The 16667-nt window shown below is 47.2% G+C and overlaps 1 protein-coding gene across 1 annotated transcript in view; it reads right to left on the reverse strand.

The window, feature by feature from the left end:
- Positions 1 to 1257: 1257 nt before the first annotated feature.
- The window catches only part of USP35 (ubiquitin specific peptidase 35), a 34393-nt gene continuing 18983 nt past the window's right edge, over positions 1258 to 16667 (reverse strand). Inside the window, exons 6-11 of the mRNA XM_071571665.1 lie at positions 15399 to 15557; positions 14451 to 14644; positions 14236 to 14329; positions 5982 to 6088; positions 3941 to 5156; positions 1258 to 2798 (exon numbers count right to left, since the gene is read on the reverse strand). Of these exons, the coding sequence (XP_071427766.1) occupies positions 2628 to 2798; positions 3941 to 5156; positions 5982 to 6088; positions 14236 to 14329; positions 14451 to 14644; positions 15399 to 15557 (1941 nt within the window). The 3' untranslated portion in view covers positions 1258 to 2627. The remainder of the gene's footprint in view (positions 2799 to 3940; positions 5157 to 5981; positions 6089 to 14235; positions 14330 to 14450; positions 14645 to 15398; positions 15558 to 16667) is intronic.

The raw sequence follows: 16667 nt of genomic DNA on the forward strand, positions 1-16667 counted from the left end.
AGGCACGTCCATAAGCACAGACCCTGTAACACCCTTTTTAGACAACAGTAGCATCACCTCAATCTGCAGCACATCTGGGATCCCAAACCAAGAGCAAAAGAGTACCCTATGGGTTATCCTTAACCAGAGGCATGTGTGACAGACAGTACAGGCCATAACTATCACATATACTATAGCATATACTTTATCAATATACCATATGCGAATATCACTGGCACTCCTAACACCAGTAGTATAGAATATACTACAATTGATGCAACACAGATAGTAATATACCATACTCGTGCTGTACTGGACTTCTGTAAGGCCTTTAATATGGTCCCCTGTAACATTCTTAACTCTGAATTGTAGAGAGATGGGTTTGATGGATGGCTGGACTGTTGGATGGATAAGGGATTGGCTGGATGGCTGCATCAGAAGAGTTAGTCAGTGACACTGTCCAAATGGAAATCAGCAGTGAGTGGTGTCCCTTAAGGAACCATACTGGGACCAATACTATTTAATATCTTTATCAATGACATAGTGGATTTGGCTGAGTCCAAAAGGCAGGTTCAGTGCTTGAACTTGAACAGGAAATAAGTGGACTAAACCAGACAACCTCATTACACCATTAAAACTCTCCAAGTTGCCATCCATGCTGAGCACTGCATACTGTTTGCCTCTGCTCATCTCAGAATATCTTGAGAGGAGATAAAAAAGAGACATATTCAAGGAAGAGTGTAGTTATGATACAGCTTCTCTGTTTTCCATGTTGGTTTGATTATCTGCCTTCATTATTTAGATTAGTATCTCATCAAGGCAAAGGACCTTATAGCATATGGCCCAGATGACACTCCTGCACAAAAAAATGGAGCTCACATGACAGCAAGGGGAAATTTTGGGCAACCTCTTTGAACAGGAGGTAAAGAGAAGTCTATTAATAAAACCAGGAAACACTATGCATTTTGTGAAACTTCAGATTTGGGTCCATATTTATTTTCTCTTAGCACCACCTTGAGTCTAGCTGACTTAAAAGGCAACAAACACACTCCACTGCTCATCTGCAAAACTCTACTATTAGGATTGTGGTCTTCTGTTGGAAGATATCCAGCTCTGGCCTGGGATCCCCATTCCACTTCTGCCTGCTCCCCTCTTCCAATCCACTGCTCTGCAGGAGCTTCCACATCCTTGAGGTTGGATCTTATCCTCACATCAGCTTTCCCACTCCTTTTTTGACCCATCCGCTCAATAGCTGCAATAAGACACTAAGTCTCTATGCTGAATTAATTGATTTCCTTTATTTATATATAGGAAAGGCAATAAAAGAATACAATAGTATACACCAGAGATTTGATCCCAAGTGTCCTCTCTTGCAGACCTTCTGCTCACATTATCCATAGCAATGTCTGTGCTTTGCCTTTTCCTCCACAGCAACACAATATTCCCACCCCAATACCCCATGGTCAGGATTAGGCCCTGCACTTAGGACCTAAGGCACAAGTCTCTGCCACTTGAGCTAGAGAAATCTCTACTACAGGCATGAGGGAGGAGCAGGCTGGGGACAACAGCTGGGGAGGGAGATGGGAGGGAGCTGTGGTCGTGTAAATGCACTGCCTGGGGCTTGAATTGGTGCTCTGCCACCAAAATCAGCCCCTGTTCCATTATTGATTTATATAATACATTGCTTTACATAGTATGTATTTATATTGGGTTGATATAATATATCTGGTTGGGCTACTTTCCGCAAATCAGTATTTTATAAAAAAAATAGCTAGTGAGTTTAGGTGGGCTCTCATTTGCTGCTCAGTTCAGGGTATCCCAAAGGAAAGCCCAAATTTTAAAGGGCAGATAGAGCCCAGAAAGCTATCAAATGGCAGTAGCAAAAGAGGCTAATTGAGTCCTAAAGACATATCTGGAAAAAGAGCTGTGTGTCTGGGCCTGCCATGCACACTAACAGCATCCAGAGGTCACCAGTAACACAAGGGGTCTTCACTGGAGCCCAGAAACCCCAACTGGATCAGGTCAGTCTCTCTTGGCTGGAGGGATTTGTGCCTATCAGTCTCTTTTGGATGCCTTGCAATCCAGCATAAAACCCCTCTGGTCAACCTGCCTCACAGATCAGTGTTGCTACATTGGATGCTTGGCATTTTTCAGACTTTTTCAGCCTTTCTCTACTTTTAGAGGTGTATCAAGGTGGGTTCTCAAAACCACATTGCAAAGAAATAAAGCAACTGAGCAGAGGTCCCCCCAAAACCAACTCAGCGTCATGGGAAGGTCTGTAGATGGGATGTGCATGGGACATCTCCATGGCTGGGGCCCACTGGGTCTGCCTTCCTCCCCATGCCTGTCCCATCCCCTCCCCATGCTGGAAGCAAGGCTCACAGCAGGCAAGACATGGCTGTGCTGAAGCAAAAGGGCACTTGGAGCTGTCAGCAGCAGCCCATTGCGTTAGCTTAGGTACATTAAGGCATGAAGACCAAGTGCATAGGAAGCAGCAAGACCCTCCAGGTGCCTCCAAATCAGCCCCTGGGTCCTTTTCCATTGAAATGTTTTCAAACATCTTCCGAGATGCTCATCAGGATGAAGAAGAGGAGTCTCTGACTTCAGGTTGACCCCATGAACATTGCCTGTCTGATTTAACCCATTGGCTAGAAGACAAGTCCATGAAAGGAGCCAGATCCACCCCCACCCGCTGCTGGGCTGCAGCCTCCCGACGAGCTGTCATCATCCTTGTCCCTGTCCAAGTCTCTCCACCAAAGCGGGGATTTTGGCAAGGCAGAAATGTAGGCGGCTCTGTTTCTTGCTTCTTTTTCCTGTTCCTGGGAGAAGGGAGGGGGGAAAAAACCACAAGGTTATCAGCAGCTGAAGGACCCAGGTGGGGGGGATGCTCCCACCACTCCTCAGGAACCAGGAGCCTGTTTAATTCTGCCTGAGAGGTTCCTCCAAATTAAATGGCAGTATGAAGGCCATGTGCTCATCTCTGGAGTTCAGTGAGAGGGATGCAGCAAAACATTGCATCTCTCCAGGGACCAAACCCCAGACCTTCCATATCACCTCTGGGAGAGAAGGGACTCCTCAAATGCCCCCACATGCTGCTCCTGTCATACAGGACACTACTGTTTGGAAAGCATTGAACTCCGCCAGTTGAATGAAATCTGTTCTAGTTTGTATTCCCACCTCACCCATTCGCCCAGGGTAGCTGTGGATCCCTGGAAGTGCTCGAGGTCAGGCTGGATAGGGCTTTGAACAACCTGGTCTAGTGGAAGATGTCCCTGCCCATGGAAGGGGGTTGGAACAAGATGGTCTTTAGGCCCCTTCTAAGCCAAACAATTCTGTGATTCTATGGTAAGGAGAGAAAAAGGAAAAAATGGCTCAGGTGAACATCAGAGGTGGTAGGAAGGAACACCTGGTTACCAGTGAGCAAAGGTGGGAAGGAGAGGAAAGGGTAGAATGTAAAGTACCTTTTGTTTACAATCAGGATGGTTAGGCACTGGCACAGATTTCCCAGAGAGGTGGTAGATAATCCATCCCTGGCAACATTCATGGTCAGGCTGGATGGGGCTCTGAGCAACCAGATCTAGTTGAAGATGTCCCTACTCATCCTCTAGGGAGTTGGACTAGATGGCCCTTAAAGGTCCCTTCTGACCCAAACTATTCCATTATTCTATCTTTCCCAGACACTTGGAACAAAATTTCAGGCTGAGCTCCCAGGGCTGGACAAGAGCAGGTCAACCCCAAGCACTGTCACGGTGTCTTGTACCAATCTCTATGCCCAGGAAATTGTAACCTGTTTATATCTGGCTGCTAAAAAGGGAAGGGGATTTGACTTCAGAGAGTGGGTGGGTATCTGCAGGATTTTAACTGCAGGACAGATCCCACTGCTGCCCAGATGGGTGGGAACGTGGCCCATGAGCCAGACAGTGCAGGATCACACCCTGCTGTGCACAGCAGCAGGAATTACCTGCAAGTAGAGGATGTTATCTTTGGAAATGGCTTCCATCAAGTCCTTATGGAGGGAGGGTTCGCCATGCAGCCGGCTGGCCTCAGCCAGGGCCTCGTGTAGCAGGCAGCTCTGCCTGCCCGGCCGCTGCCTGTAGAAAAGGACATAGGCAGTGTCTTTGGGGAAGAAAGAGGTGACATTGCTGACTGATTCGAAGGAGGAGAAGGAAACTCTGGTGTCATTGAAGAGGTACCACTGGATTTCAAAGTCCAACTGCTTGTCAGAGGCCTGTTTTGGTGTCCCGTTCCGGGGCTGCCCATGGGGGACAGTGTCAGTGCACTCCCTGGAGTAGCAATAGTAGTGGCCGCTCTCAGAGGAGATGCCTGAATGCACCACCACACTGCAGAGATCATACACTACAGACATGAAGCCACTTCCTGGGGCAGCACTATCCTTCCCACACCGGCAAACCTCCTCAGTTTCCTCTGGAGAAACAAGGATGGGTAGCTTGAGCACCACAGGGATGGAGACGTTGTCCAAAATCTTCTTCCTCTTCATAGTCCGTGGGTCAAAGGAGAACCGTAGGAGGGTGAGGATGAGGTAGTGTGGACCCTCCGTCAGCTCTGCCACCTTCTCGGCGTCCTGCAAGGATGCGCATTTCTCACAGTGGTATTTATTCTCTGCTGTCAGTCTCTCTGGCGATAGAAAATAGTTGATTAAATCTGGGACAGATCTGGAGTCCTTGGGAGCACATGCCTGCTCCCCAAAAGCCAAGAGAGGGTCTTTGGCTTTATCCATGCCAATGTCATTGCCAGTTAAAGGATTTGCTGCTTCTCCTGGCTCCTGGAAACCCAGTGTTTCCACAAGCATCGGCAGGGCTGCGGGGTCTGCAGCCATGGGGGCTTTCCTCGGGATCCAGGGAAACCCTGTAAGTTGGCCTGCATTTTCAGGAGGCTCAATGAACTGTGGGCCGATTTCTTCCACTGGTAGAATAGATGTGCTCCCACGCATGTTCCTGTCTGATGGAGGAAAAGCCAGGGACAGGTCAGTGAAGGCTTCTTCTCGGGAAGAGACATTCAGGCACTTCAAGCAGCGGATCTTTGTCATCATTTTACCCCCAAACATCTTCTCAATCAATGTCTTGTTTAAATAATGATGCTCTACTGCCTGAGACATCAAGCTGGATTCCTTGAGTTTCTGGTAGATCCTTTTCCCGGTTTTTTCTTCCTCATGCAATCTTTGGCAGGGGAGAAAAAGGCTACATTATGCATCAATACAGCAACAACAGGTAGTTTCTAAAGCAGAATTCCTGTTCTTCAAGCAGTTAATCCCAGTTAACCTGCCTGTACCCCAGGATCTGATGCTATGGGAGGAGGGTACGAAGGAGTTGGGCAGGATTTGGGAACCTGAAGTCTCTGGGTGTCATTGACTCCCTGCTTCCAGAAGTAACACTGGGACACTAGAGAGTTGGTATTTCTAGGTGAGAGAAAGGCAAAAATCAACATGTTACAAACAAGGCTGAGGGGCTTGTCAGGCAAATCTCTAAAGTTGGTAAAATTTTAAATTGGTATCAGGAAAAATTTCTTCACTAGAAGGGTAGTCAGGCATTGAAGCAGACTGCCCAAAGAAATGGTGAAATCACCATTCCTGCTTCCAACATTTGAGGTCTTAAAAAAATGTGTATATGTAGCATTTAGAGACATGGTTTAGTGGTGGGCTTGGCAGTGTCAGGTTAATGGTTGGAGTCAATGATCATAGAGGTCTTTTCTACACTTAATCATTCCGTGATTCTATGAATTTCCTTTGCCTTCACAGCAAAGGCAGAGATTTTCAACCTGAGCTAAGTTCTGACTTTACCCCTAAGACTGTCTAGTCAGGGTTTTATCAAGAAGCCTCAGACTAGTCTCACCATCTCTCACCCCAAGTCTCCAGTCTCCTAACTCCTCCAAGTCTTAGCCTCTTGCTTAATTTGCCTGTGGATCAGCATTAAACCTTATGTGTGGTCTACGGATGCCATTGTCACCAAGCTCTGAAATCACAGCACTTGTCACTTGTCACGTACCGGTCCAGCAAGTACTTGAGATACTCCGAGCAGTCCTGCTGAGCTCCAGGGGTAAACCAGGGTGGCCAGGAGGCAGAGAGAAAGCTCTCAGGTGAGATGGCAGGTCGCTGGCAGCAACACAGAAGAAATGCACTTAATCCTAGGGATTTTGTTCTCCATTCTCACAGGGGGATGGAAAGGGGAGAGGAATGTCTTTCTGGCTGCCTCACTGGGAGCACACTGTTCTGTGCTTGATAAGGTCCCTTTTTTCTCCCTACAATGGCCCATCCCAGTGCACAGGAAGACTTTCTTAGTTTGCAATGAGCCAGAACAGTAAGGATGAATTTCAGACATTATTTTACATATTCTTCTACAAAATATCCATGTCTCTATCGTTCAATTTTAGAATTGTTTATTGGCCTGATCCAGACAATTCTACTTAATTCAGCCTGAATTTCATTTGTTGCTCCATTTAATTTGATCAGGATCTCTCTCGCCAAATCCTTTTATAAAAAAATACCAAAGCAAAGAATACACTAAACTTCCACCCAACATTCTGATCACTGCAGACAGGTAATCTGTGTTACCAGATAATGTAATCGCTGCCATCAGGAAGCAGCTGTCTAATTAACATGGAAAAAGACTCATCTTTGGCAAAAAGGGACATTAAGAACAGCCCAAAGAAGAAAAATAACCACAAGGAAGTTAGCAGGAAACTATTAACCAACAACTACACACAAGCAAATATGTTTCTGTACTTGCTCATCACAGAACACAGATGCCCTAACCTGCTATCAAAAACTAGATTCCTCTATGACCAAATACTAAATTTAACAGGATCTCTACATTTTCACCCCACGCCATATGTATGTATGGCCAGACTTGGCAAACGCAGATTTGGGCAGGGCTCTCCCCACGTGCCCTTCCAGCCTGTGCAGGGGATTTTTTAGGTGAGGCACAGCGTGTGCAGAACTGGCCCCACCATTTCAGTCCTGAGGTCCATCTGCCATCCAAGATCTGACAGGATGGGATGGCAGGGAGGCATTGAACTGCCAGGGGATGGTCCCCACTGAAACTCGAACTCAGGTCCTTGGGATTCAGAGTCCAGAGTGCTCTCCATCACACCACAGGACCGTCCCTTCCAAGCCACATGTAGTGACATAATACCACAATGCTATGAGCCAGCTCTGTCCATCAAGGCTTGGAAGATGAAAATGCCTAAGTGACTTGTTACACAGCAAAGGATAATTCACTGGATTTTCAAAATCTTGTCTTTCTAGGGACAGAAATACACATTTTCAGGAGAGGAGTTAGATATGACTTAGGTGTATCTCCAGGAGTCACTTGTATTTGATTTCATGTTTGTCATGGAAACATTCATAATCAGTTAAAGGGTGTTATTTTTATTTTACTTTCCTTCACATACAGAGGATTCAAAGCACTGGAGTCTAAGGGGGTGTTGTAGTTTGGGATTATTATGTAAATTCTCTCCCCTGCCACTTAACTGCCCAGGCCAGCGGTTAACAAAAGAAGCAGTTAACTGCGATCGCTGGGGTGGGGGCAGGTTTGTCTCTTTTGGTTTTTTTTTGGATATTCTGCTCAGTCTTGGCTCGGCGGAAGGGGGGAGTGGGGACTCCAAGGAGGCAGGCTGCCCTGCTGGTTACTGCTGGGGTTTTTCCCTGGCTGTCTTGCCGCTGCCTACTTCGGACCACCTTTTCCTGCCGTGCTGCTGCCTGCCTTGGATTTGCTGCTTCTTGGACGGGGAACACAGGGGGAAGAGACTGAGTCCATCTGAAAGCTCACTGCTCGTCTGTTTCGCTGGAGAGGGACTGAGACTCACTCTGCAGCCAGCCGAGCTGTGACAAGGACACTTAAGTATAACCTTTTCTCCCGGAGGAAAACCTGCTGGGTTTTGTTGTTGTTGTTTTTTTTTTTCCTCTTATGGTGTTGGGGAAGTGGGTTGCACTAGTCTGTTTACATATATATATATATATATAGCAGTTATCCTTCTTGTATTAAAATTCCTTTTCTTAAATTTGATAAAGAGTGGTGTGATTATTGTGGAGGAGGCCCCTCCCCTGCTTGTGGGTAAAACATTTTGGTTTTTCCCCTCAAACCGAGACATTTCTTGGCGCCCAACATGTGGGGCTTGTAAACAAAGAAGGATAACTGCTATTTTGTGGCACCATGTGGGTCTTGAGCTTAGGGTTCATCAGGACCATCCTGTATAATATATTGGCTTTTTGTTGGTACAAATTCATGCCAAAAGGAGCGGCAGGTTTAAGTCTTATCAACAAATCAATGAGCAAAACTCAAATAGCCGCAATTATTATTGAGTTCTTACTCTGGATTTATGGTGCCATGAATTCGATGCCTTTGGATGTCATGTGGGTGGTGCTCTCCAGGCTGTTTTCCTGCCGCAACCTAAGCTGCTACCTCTGGGGATTCAGTGATAATAGTACGGACCCTTGGGAAGGAACAAAGGGGAATCTCTTCTCCCAACCCTTTGTCCATTCCCCATTCAAGTCTGCTACAACAGCTTTTGAGATGTTTAAATTCTCCCTGGATGCCAGAGATATCTTGCTCTTTATGGTTTTTCTGCAGGGTTGTATCCCTGCAGCTTACAGAATGTTTGAAGGTAGGGCCAGGGTTTTTCCAGAATGCATTCAGAAACCTAGCCCAGTGAAGGGGGAAAAGCGAGAGAATAAAACCCCTGATGCCACAGTGAAGGGAGAAAAGGATGAGGCTAAACCAGGAGGACAGGCCAAGCCTATGGAAGTTGCCCCTATTCAGAAAAGGAAATATAAGACCAAATTAGACCATCCAGCAGACGATGAGGGGGCTGCTGCACCTCCACAGCAAGCAGACCCAGAGCCTGAGATCATCACTGAGTCATTGTCATTTGATAATCTCCGTAGTTTGCGGAAAGACATTGCTCGACACCCGGGTGAGCCCATCCTGACTTGGTTGATCCGAGTTTGGGACCTTATGGGTGAAACCTTACAACTGGATGGTGCTGAAGCCAGGTTTTTGGGGGCTCTGGCCCAGGACGTGGCTATCGAACAGGTGTTCGTGAGGGAATCAAAGCCCCTTTCACTCTGGGCACGACTTCTAACGAGTGTAAGAGAGAAGTTTGTTTATAGAGAAATCCTGCAGGAACATCATATTAGGAAGACTTGGAAGATGATGGAAGAAGGAATTTTACGTCTGAGGGAGATGGCAATGATGGACGTGCTTTTTGGAAGAGGTGGGCAAGCCAATAATGACCCTGACAAGGTCAGATGCACACCACATATGTGGTGGGACCTTTCACGCTCGGGGCCAGCTGAATACACCGATTTCCTGGCATCCATGTATAGGGAAGAGAACCATGAAACAGTGGGCGCAGTAGCAAATAAGCTCCGGATATATGAAAGCATGACCCACAGCCCAATGCAGGCCCGTATTTCTGCTGTAGAGACATTGGTTGAGAGTCTCAAGACGCTGCCTGCAGAGGTAAAAGCGATCAGAGAGGAAATTAGGGAAAGTCTCCAAGTGGCACCAGTGCGAATGAGAACCTCTGAAGTCAGAGCCAGACGCCCCCCAGCCAGAGGAAGTGGACAGACCTCACGAACTGAGATGTGGTACTTCCTGGCCAAACATGGAGAAGACATGGGACGGTGGGATGGGAAACCCACCCGTGCCCTTGCAGCCCGAGTACAAGAACTGAAGGAGAATGGAAGAAGGTCAGTGAGAGTAAGTGCAGTCCCAGTTTCCCACGGGCAAGAATCTGACCCACAGGAGGGCACCTCCCAGGTGTACTCATCGAGAAAAGGTTCTGACCGCTATGACCAGGATCAGTGTTAGAGGGGCCCTGCCTCTAGCCAGGTAGAGGCACGGGACAACCGTGTCTATTGGACTGTGTGGATTCGATGGCCTGGTACATCAGACCCACAAAAGTATAAGGCTTTGGTTGATACTGGCGCTCAATGCACATTAATGCCATCAGGACATGTGGGCTCAGAAACTATTTCTATTTCTGGGGTGACAGGGGGATCTCAAGAGTTGACTGTGCTAGAAGCTGAAGTGAGCTTGACAGGGAGAGATTGGCAGAAACACCCCATTGTGACTGGTCCAGCCGCCCCATGTATCCTGGGCATTGACTACCTCAGGAATGGATATTTTAAGGACCCAAAGGGGCATAGATGGGCTTTTGGAATAGCCACTGTACAGACAGAAGGGATTGAACAATTGAACTCATTGCCAGGTCTCTCAGAAAGTCCTTCTGCTGTTGGACTGTTGAAAGTTGAGGAACAGCAAGTGCCAATTGCCACCACAACAGTGCACCGTCGGCAATACCGAACGAACCGTGATGCTGTGATCCCCATCCATAAGATGATCCGTGAACTGGAGAGCCAAGGGGTGGTCAGCAAAACCCACTCACCCTTCAACAGCCCCATCTGGCCTGTGCATAAGTCTGATGGAGAATGGAGATTGACTGTGGACTATCGTGGCTTGAATGAAGTTACCCCACCGCTGAGTGCCGCTGTGCCGGACATGCTGGAGCTCCAGTATGAACTGGAGTCCAGGGCAGCAAAGTGGTATGCCACTATTGACATTGCTAATGCGTTCTTCTCCATTCCTCTGGCACCAGAGTGCAGGCCACAGTTTGCTTTTACCTGGAGGGGCGTGCAGTACACCTGGAACCGACTACCCCAGGGGTGGAAACACAGTCCCACCATCTGTCATGGACTGATCCAGACTGCACTGGAGAAGGGTGAGGCTCCAGAACACCTGCAATACATTGATGACATCATTGTGTGGGGGGACACAGCAGAAGAGGTTTTTCAGAAAGGAGAGAAAATCATCCAGATCCTTTTGGGAGCTGGCTTTGCCATCAAACGGAGTAAGGTTAAGGGACCAGCCCAAGAGATCCAGTTCCTGGGAGTGAAGTGGCAGGATGGACGCCGTCAGATTCCAACAGAAGTCATCAATAAGATCACAGCAATGTCTCCACCCACCAGCAAAAAGGAAACACAAGCCTTCCTGGGTGCCATAGGGTTCTGGAGGATGCATATCCCAGCATACAGTCAGATCGTAAGCCCTCTCTACTTGGTAACCCGTAAGAAGAATGATTTCCACTGGGGCCCTGAGCAGCAACAAGCCTTTGACCAGATTAAGCATGAGATTGCTCAGGCTGTAGCCCTTGGACCAGTCAGGACAGGACCAGACATACAGAACATGCTCTACTCCGCTGCCGGGAATAATGGCCTGTCTTGGAGCCTTTGGCAGAAGGTGCCTGGTGAGACTCGAGGCCGACCACTTGGATTCTGGAGCCGAGGCTACAGAGGATCTGAAGCCAACTATACCCCCACAGAGAAAGAGATCCTAGCCGCCTATGAAGGAGTCCAAGCCGCCTCAGAGGTGATTGGCACAGAAGCACAGCTGTTTCTGGCACCTCGACTACCAGTGCTGAAGTGGATGTTGTCAGGACAGGCTGCCTCTACACATCACGCCACTGATGCTACCTGGAGCAAGTGGATTGCCCTGATTACGCAGCGCGCCCGTATAGGAAAATCAAATCGCCCTGGGATCCTGGAAATCATCACAAACTGGCCTGAAGGTGAAAATTTTGGTCTAGCAGATGAAGAGGAAGAGCAGGTGACACGTGCGGAAGAAGCTCCACCATACAATCAATTGCCAAAAGAGGAAATACGCTACGCCCTCTTCACCGATGGCTCCTGTCGCATTGTAGGGACTAATCGCAAATGGAAAGCAGCTGTATGGAGTCCCACACGACAAGTTGCAGAAGCTACTGAAGGAGAAGGTGGGTCGAGTCAGTTTGCAGAGCTTAAAGCCGTGCAGTTGGCCCTGGACATTGCTGAACGAGAGAAATGGCCAAAGCTTTACCTCTACACCGACTCATGGATGGTGGCCAATGCTCTCTGGGGATGGTTAGACCGATGGAAGAAAACCAATTGGAAACGCAGAGGGAAACCCATCTGGGCTGCCGATATATGGCAAGATATTGCCACCCGAGTAGAGAAGCTGATTGTGAGAGTCCGCCACGTAGACGCACACGTGCCCAAAAATCGGGCCAATGAGGAACATCTCAACAACCAACAGGCAGACCGAGCTGCGCAAGTGAAAGTATCACAGACAGATCTGGACTGGCAGCACAAGGGAGAGCTGTTCTTGGCTCGATGGGCCCATGATGCCTCAGGCCATCAGGGCAGAGATGCCACTTATAAATGGGCACGAGACCGAGGGGTGGATTTAACCATGGACATTATCTCTCAGGTTATCCACGACTGCGAGACATGTGCTGCCATTAAGCAGGCTAAGAGAGTGAAGCCCCTGTGGTATGGTGGGCGCTGGGATAAGTATAAGTACGGGGAGGCCTGGCAGGTTGACTACATCACACTGCCACAGACCCGCCAAGGCAAGCGCTATGTGCTCACCATGGTGGAAGCAACCACAGGGTGGCTGGAGACACACCCAGTGCCTCACGCCACTGCTCGGAACACCATCCTAGGCCTGGAAAAACAAGTGCTGTGGCGACATGGCACCCCAGAACGAATTGAGTCAGATAATGGAACTCATTTCAAAAACAGCTTAGTTGCTACCTGGGCGAGAGAACATGGCATTGAGTGGGTGTATCATATCCCCTACCATGCACCAGCTGCCGGGAAAGTTGAGCGGTGTAATGGACTGTTGAAAACCACTTTGAAGGCGTTGGGTGGAGGGACTTTCAAACACTGGGATCAACACTTAGCAAAGGCTACATGGCTAGTCAACACTAGAGGCTCTGTCAATCGAGCCGGCCCTGCCCAATCAGAACCCCTTCACACTGTAGATGGAGACAAAGTCCCTGTAATACACCTGAGAGGTATGCTAGGGAAAACAGTCTGGATCAACCCTGCCTCAGGCAAAGGCAAACCCATTCGTGGGGTTGTCTTTGCTCAAGGATCTGGTTCCACCTGGTGGGTGATGCAGGAAGATGGAGAGACACGATGTATACCTCAAGGGGAACTTATCTCTGGGTAAACGACTCATATTACTGTATTTGTAAACACTTAATTATTTGAAAGAAAATTTAAGTTTAATGTAGAGTATCGGCATGGAAGAGAATTTAGGGGTGGATAATGTTGTAGTTTGGGATTATTATGTAAATTCTCTCCCCTGCCACTTAACTGCCCAGGCCAGCGGTTAACAAAAGAAGCAGTTAACTGTGATCGCTGGGGTGGGGACAGGTTTGTCTCTTTTGGTTTTTTTTTGGATATTCTGCTCAGTCTTGGCTCGGCGGAAGGGGGGAGTGGGGACTCCAAGGAGGCAGGCTGCCCTGCTGGTTACTGCTGGGGTTTTTCCCTGGCTGTCTTGCCGCTGCCTACTTCGGACCACCTTTTCCTACCGTGCTGCTGCCTGCCTTGGATTTGCTGCTTCTTGGACGGGGAACACAGGGGGAAGAGACTGAGTCCATCTGAAAGCCCACTGCTCGTCTGTTTCGCTGGAGAGGGACTGAAACTCACTCTGCAGCCAGCCGAGCTGTGACAAGGACACTTAAGTATAACCTTTTCTCCCGGAGGAAAACCTGCTGGGTTTTGTTGTTTTTTTTTTTTTTCTCTTATGGTGTTGGGGAAGTGGGTTGCACTAGTCTGTTTACATATATATATATATATATAGCAGTTATCCTTCTTGTATTAAAATTCCTTTTCTTAAATTTGATAAAGAGTGGTGTGATTATTGTGGAGGAGGCCCCTCCCCTGCTTGTGGGTAAAACATTTTGGTTTTTCCCCTCAAACCGAGACAGGGGGGTTTATTATTATTCTTTTAACAAAATAACTTTTAAAGCAATATTTATTGATAGTTTGTGCTTTGCTCTGGAGAAAAGGGACAAGTCAGATGCTCTGGTCTTTTTCCTTGCTGCACAGAAGTCTGCACTTTACACCAATAGCCTTTTCAACTGGCCACAGATGTAAACTCTTTCCAAATGGACTTCATTGTTGACACTATTATGTAATAACTATTAGTTACTACATGAGCCCAACCCAAGAAGATCACAGGCTGAAGATAGACAGCCTGGTGTTAACCTAGCCCACTTCCATGGATGATATGAGCTTCCCTCCTCCACCCCCAAAATTAGCCTTCTTCAAATAAACAAAATTTGTCCTGCTATAAAAACCCACCAAGATCCACAGCTCCTTATCAGCACACTGGGGCTGGCAGGAAGCAACTTGGAGACGAGCCTTTCCGCAGCCGACAGTCCAAACAAATAACTAGAACATGAAATAATTACCTGACTGTGCTCCAAAAATGCAAAGAGCCACTGGAGTTTTGTCATCAGGGGCTGGGAGTTGCCTTCAGTTAAATTCAACACTGAATGCCGAAAGCTGTGAAAGAAAAGCAGAGATGCAACCTGTAGGATGGAAAATCAGTGTGGGACATGCAAGGCTGGTGTGGTGAGCAAAACCTTGAGCACCCCAGAGTGGGAGAAAGGGAAGAAAAACTCACTCTGAAGCCATGAAAAGAGATTGTATGATGCTGTTCATGTAGCAGGTGTTTCCCAAGTTAATTAACCCAATCTTTCCAGTCTCTGATTTAGATGCCAGGCGTGGGTAGAAGCAGGCGAGCTCATTCTTCTGGGAGGTCCAAGCATTTTGTCCCAAGAGGTGTTTAATCCGGTCTTCATTTGGAACAGGAAGAGCCTTGGAAAGAGAGATCTGTGTTACGAGTCATTATCTGTCCTCACAATGGGAAGCAGAGGGGCAGGCAGTGAGCTCTTCGCTATGGTGACCAGTGATAGGACACGAGGAAACAGCATGAAACACTGTCAGGGGAGGTTTAGGTTATTAGAAAAAGTGCCCACTACAGAGTGGTTTGACACTGCAACAGGTTTCCCAGGGAAGTTGTCATGGCACCAAGCCAAGAAGCATTTGGACAACACCCTCAAGCATATGGTGCAAGGTCATCCTATGCAAGGTCAGGAGTTGGATTCAATGATCCCTATGGGTCCCTTCCAAAACTCAGGAGATTCTATGATCCTGTGACTCTATGACTGATCTTTGCCCCTGAAGAATTAATAATAGGCAACTACAAAACTTTTCTGTTAGAAGTGTTCACACAACTCATTTTCCCTACTCTTCACATGGAGATGCCTCCATGCAGGGAAGTGTTTACTTGTCCATATTAGTCCTTTAGAGGCATTCCAGAATAAAGCTATAGCTAAAACCTACAGATAGCATCAGGACTTCTGCAGGCCCACCATTAGAAAAGTATCTTCCCTCAGCCTGCCTAGGCAAGGCTCAGACTTAGAATTTTAAACCCTTTCTTCTACTACAATTTCAGGTGCTGAGGTTAGTACATCCCTACCAGTAGGACAGTCCATCTGTACTAGGCTACCAACTAAAATGCCATTTCCATATGGAAAGCAGAAAAATCACTGAAAAGTGCATGTCTTACTTTCACTGCTTCTAGGACTGGTTCGTAGAGGTCTGGAAATCCTGAGAAGCGGAAGAACATACAGTGGATGAGCTCAGCCAACTGCTCCAGACAGCTGGTTGCAGAATTGGAATCCTCCTTCTTCAAAGAGGCCACTAGCCTGGGGATGTGAGGGAGTAGCTGGAAAAGGAAAATTTACTACAAAAATTACTCCAAATTACTCACAGAGCCTCAACAAACAAGTAGGGGGATGAAATTCACCTGCAGGCAGAAAAGAGTGAACAGGAGTTGACTTCAGCCCCGTTCGGGACTTCATCCTTCACCCTATGAACTCGACAGCAACTATTCTGTTGACTTTAGCCAACCTTAGAGGGTTTCATGTTGCATGACACCTGCAGGTTTGTGTTGCTGCTTTGCTGAGCTACACAATTGCCATGTTTCAGTCTCTCCTAAACCCCACACCCATGACAGAAAGCCATGTTATATGCTGACTGTCAAGTACAGGGATTCAAACCTGAAAGACAGATGGAATTAGACTAAATGAAGTGTTGTCTGCTGTGCTCTATTTTATTTTATATTGAATAAACTGAACTGGAATTGGTATGGCTGAATGGGCAGCAACAGGCATATAAACAGCAGGTTTGCTCTTTTGCTTTCATCTAGAAAATGTAAAAAAGCATGAGCAGATGCAACTGCAAACGATCCACTGCTCATGGGCACCCTCTGCTGACCCCACAGCTGCATAGAGAATTAATAACCTGTTTCCAACCCTGCAGATGTGCTACAGTGACCCCGTGCACTTACACAATCTTTTTCATATTTCTATTTTATGTTCCTCTTAGCCCAGAATAATCATTGAGTGAAGTATCGGGATCCCAGTCCAGCCATTTTCTGGTCCTCTCTTCCTCCCTTGGTCTTCCTCTCCTGTTCTCTTTCTTTCTCTTCAAAATGTTACAGGTTTTAAGTATTTCCTTTCCAAAAGAAAAGGTTTGTTGGGGAAGCAAATCAATCCCAGGACCATTTTAAACATAAAAATTTTGCCCAGCTGTGATGGGAACAATTCCTAAAACCCTTCCAAAGTGCCAGGGCAAATACAAAAAATTAGAAGCAAGAGAGATTTTTGCCCTGGGTTTTTTGTTGGTTTTTTTTATACTTGCTGGGCTGCAAATGAAAACTTTGAGCCAGGAGCAACTGACAGTTTTTGAGGTGTTTCAAAATTTGGACACCCAGCTGAAGACAATACATTGGCATGACCCTATTTTTAGAAAGTGAAGAATTTCTCAAGAAATT

This window comes from Pithys albifrons, chromosome 1, assembly GCF_047495875.1.
Source record: "Pithys albifrons albifrons isolate INPA30051 chromosome 1, PitAlb_v1, whole genome shotgun sequence".
Classification (NCBI taxonomy): domain Eukaryota; kingdom Metazoa; phylum Chordata; class Aves; order Passeriformes; family Thamnophilidae; genus Pithys; species Pithys albifrons.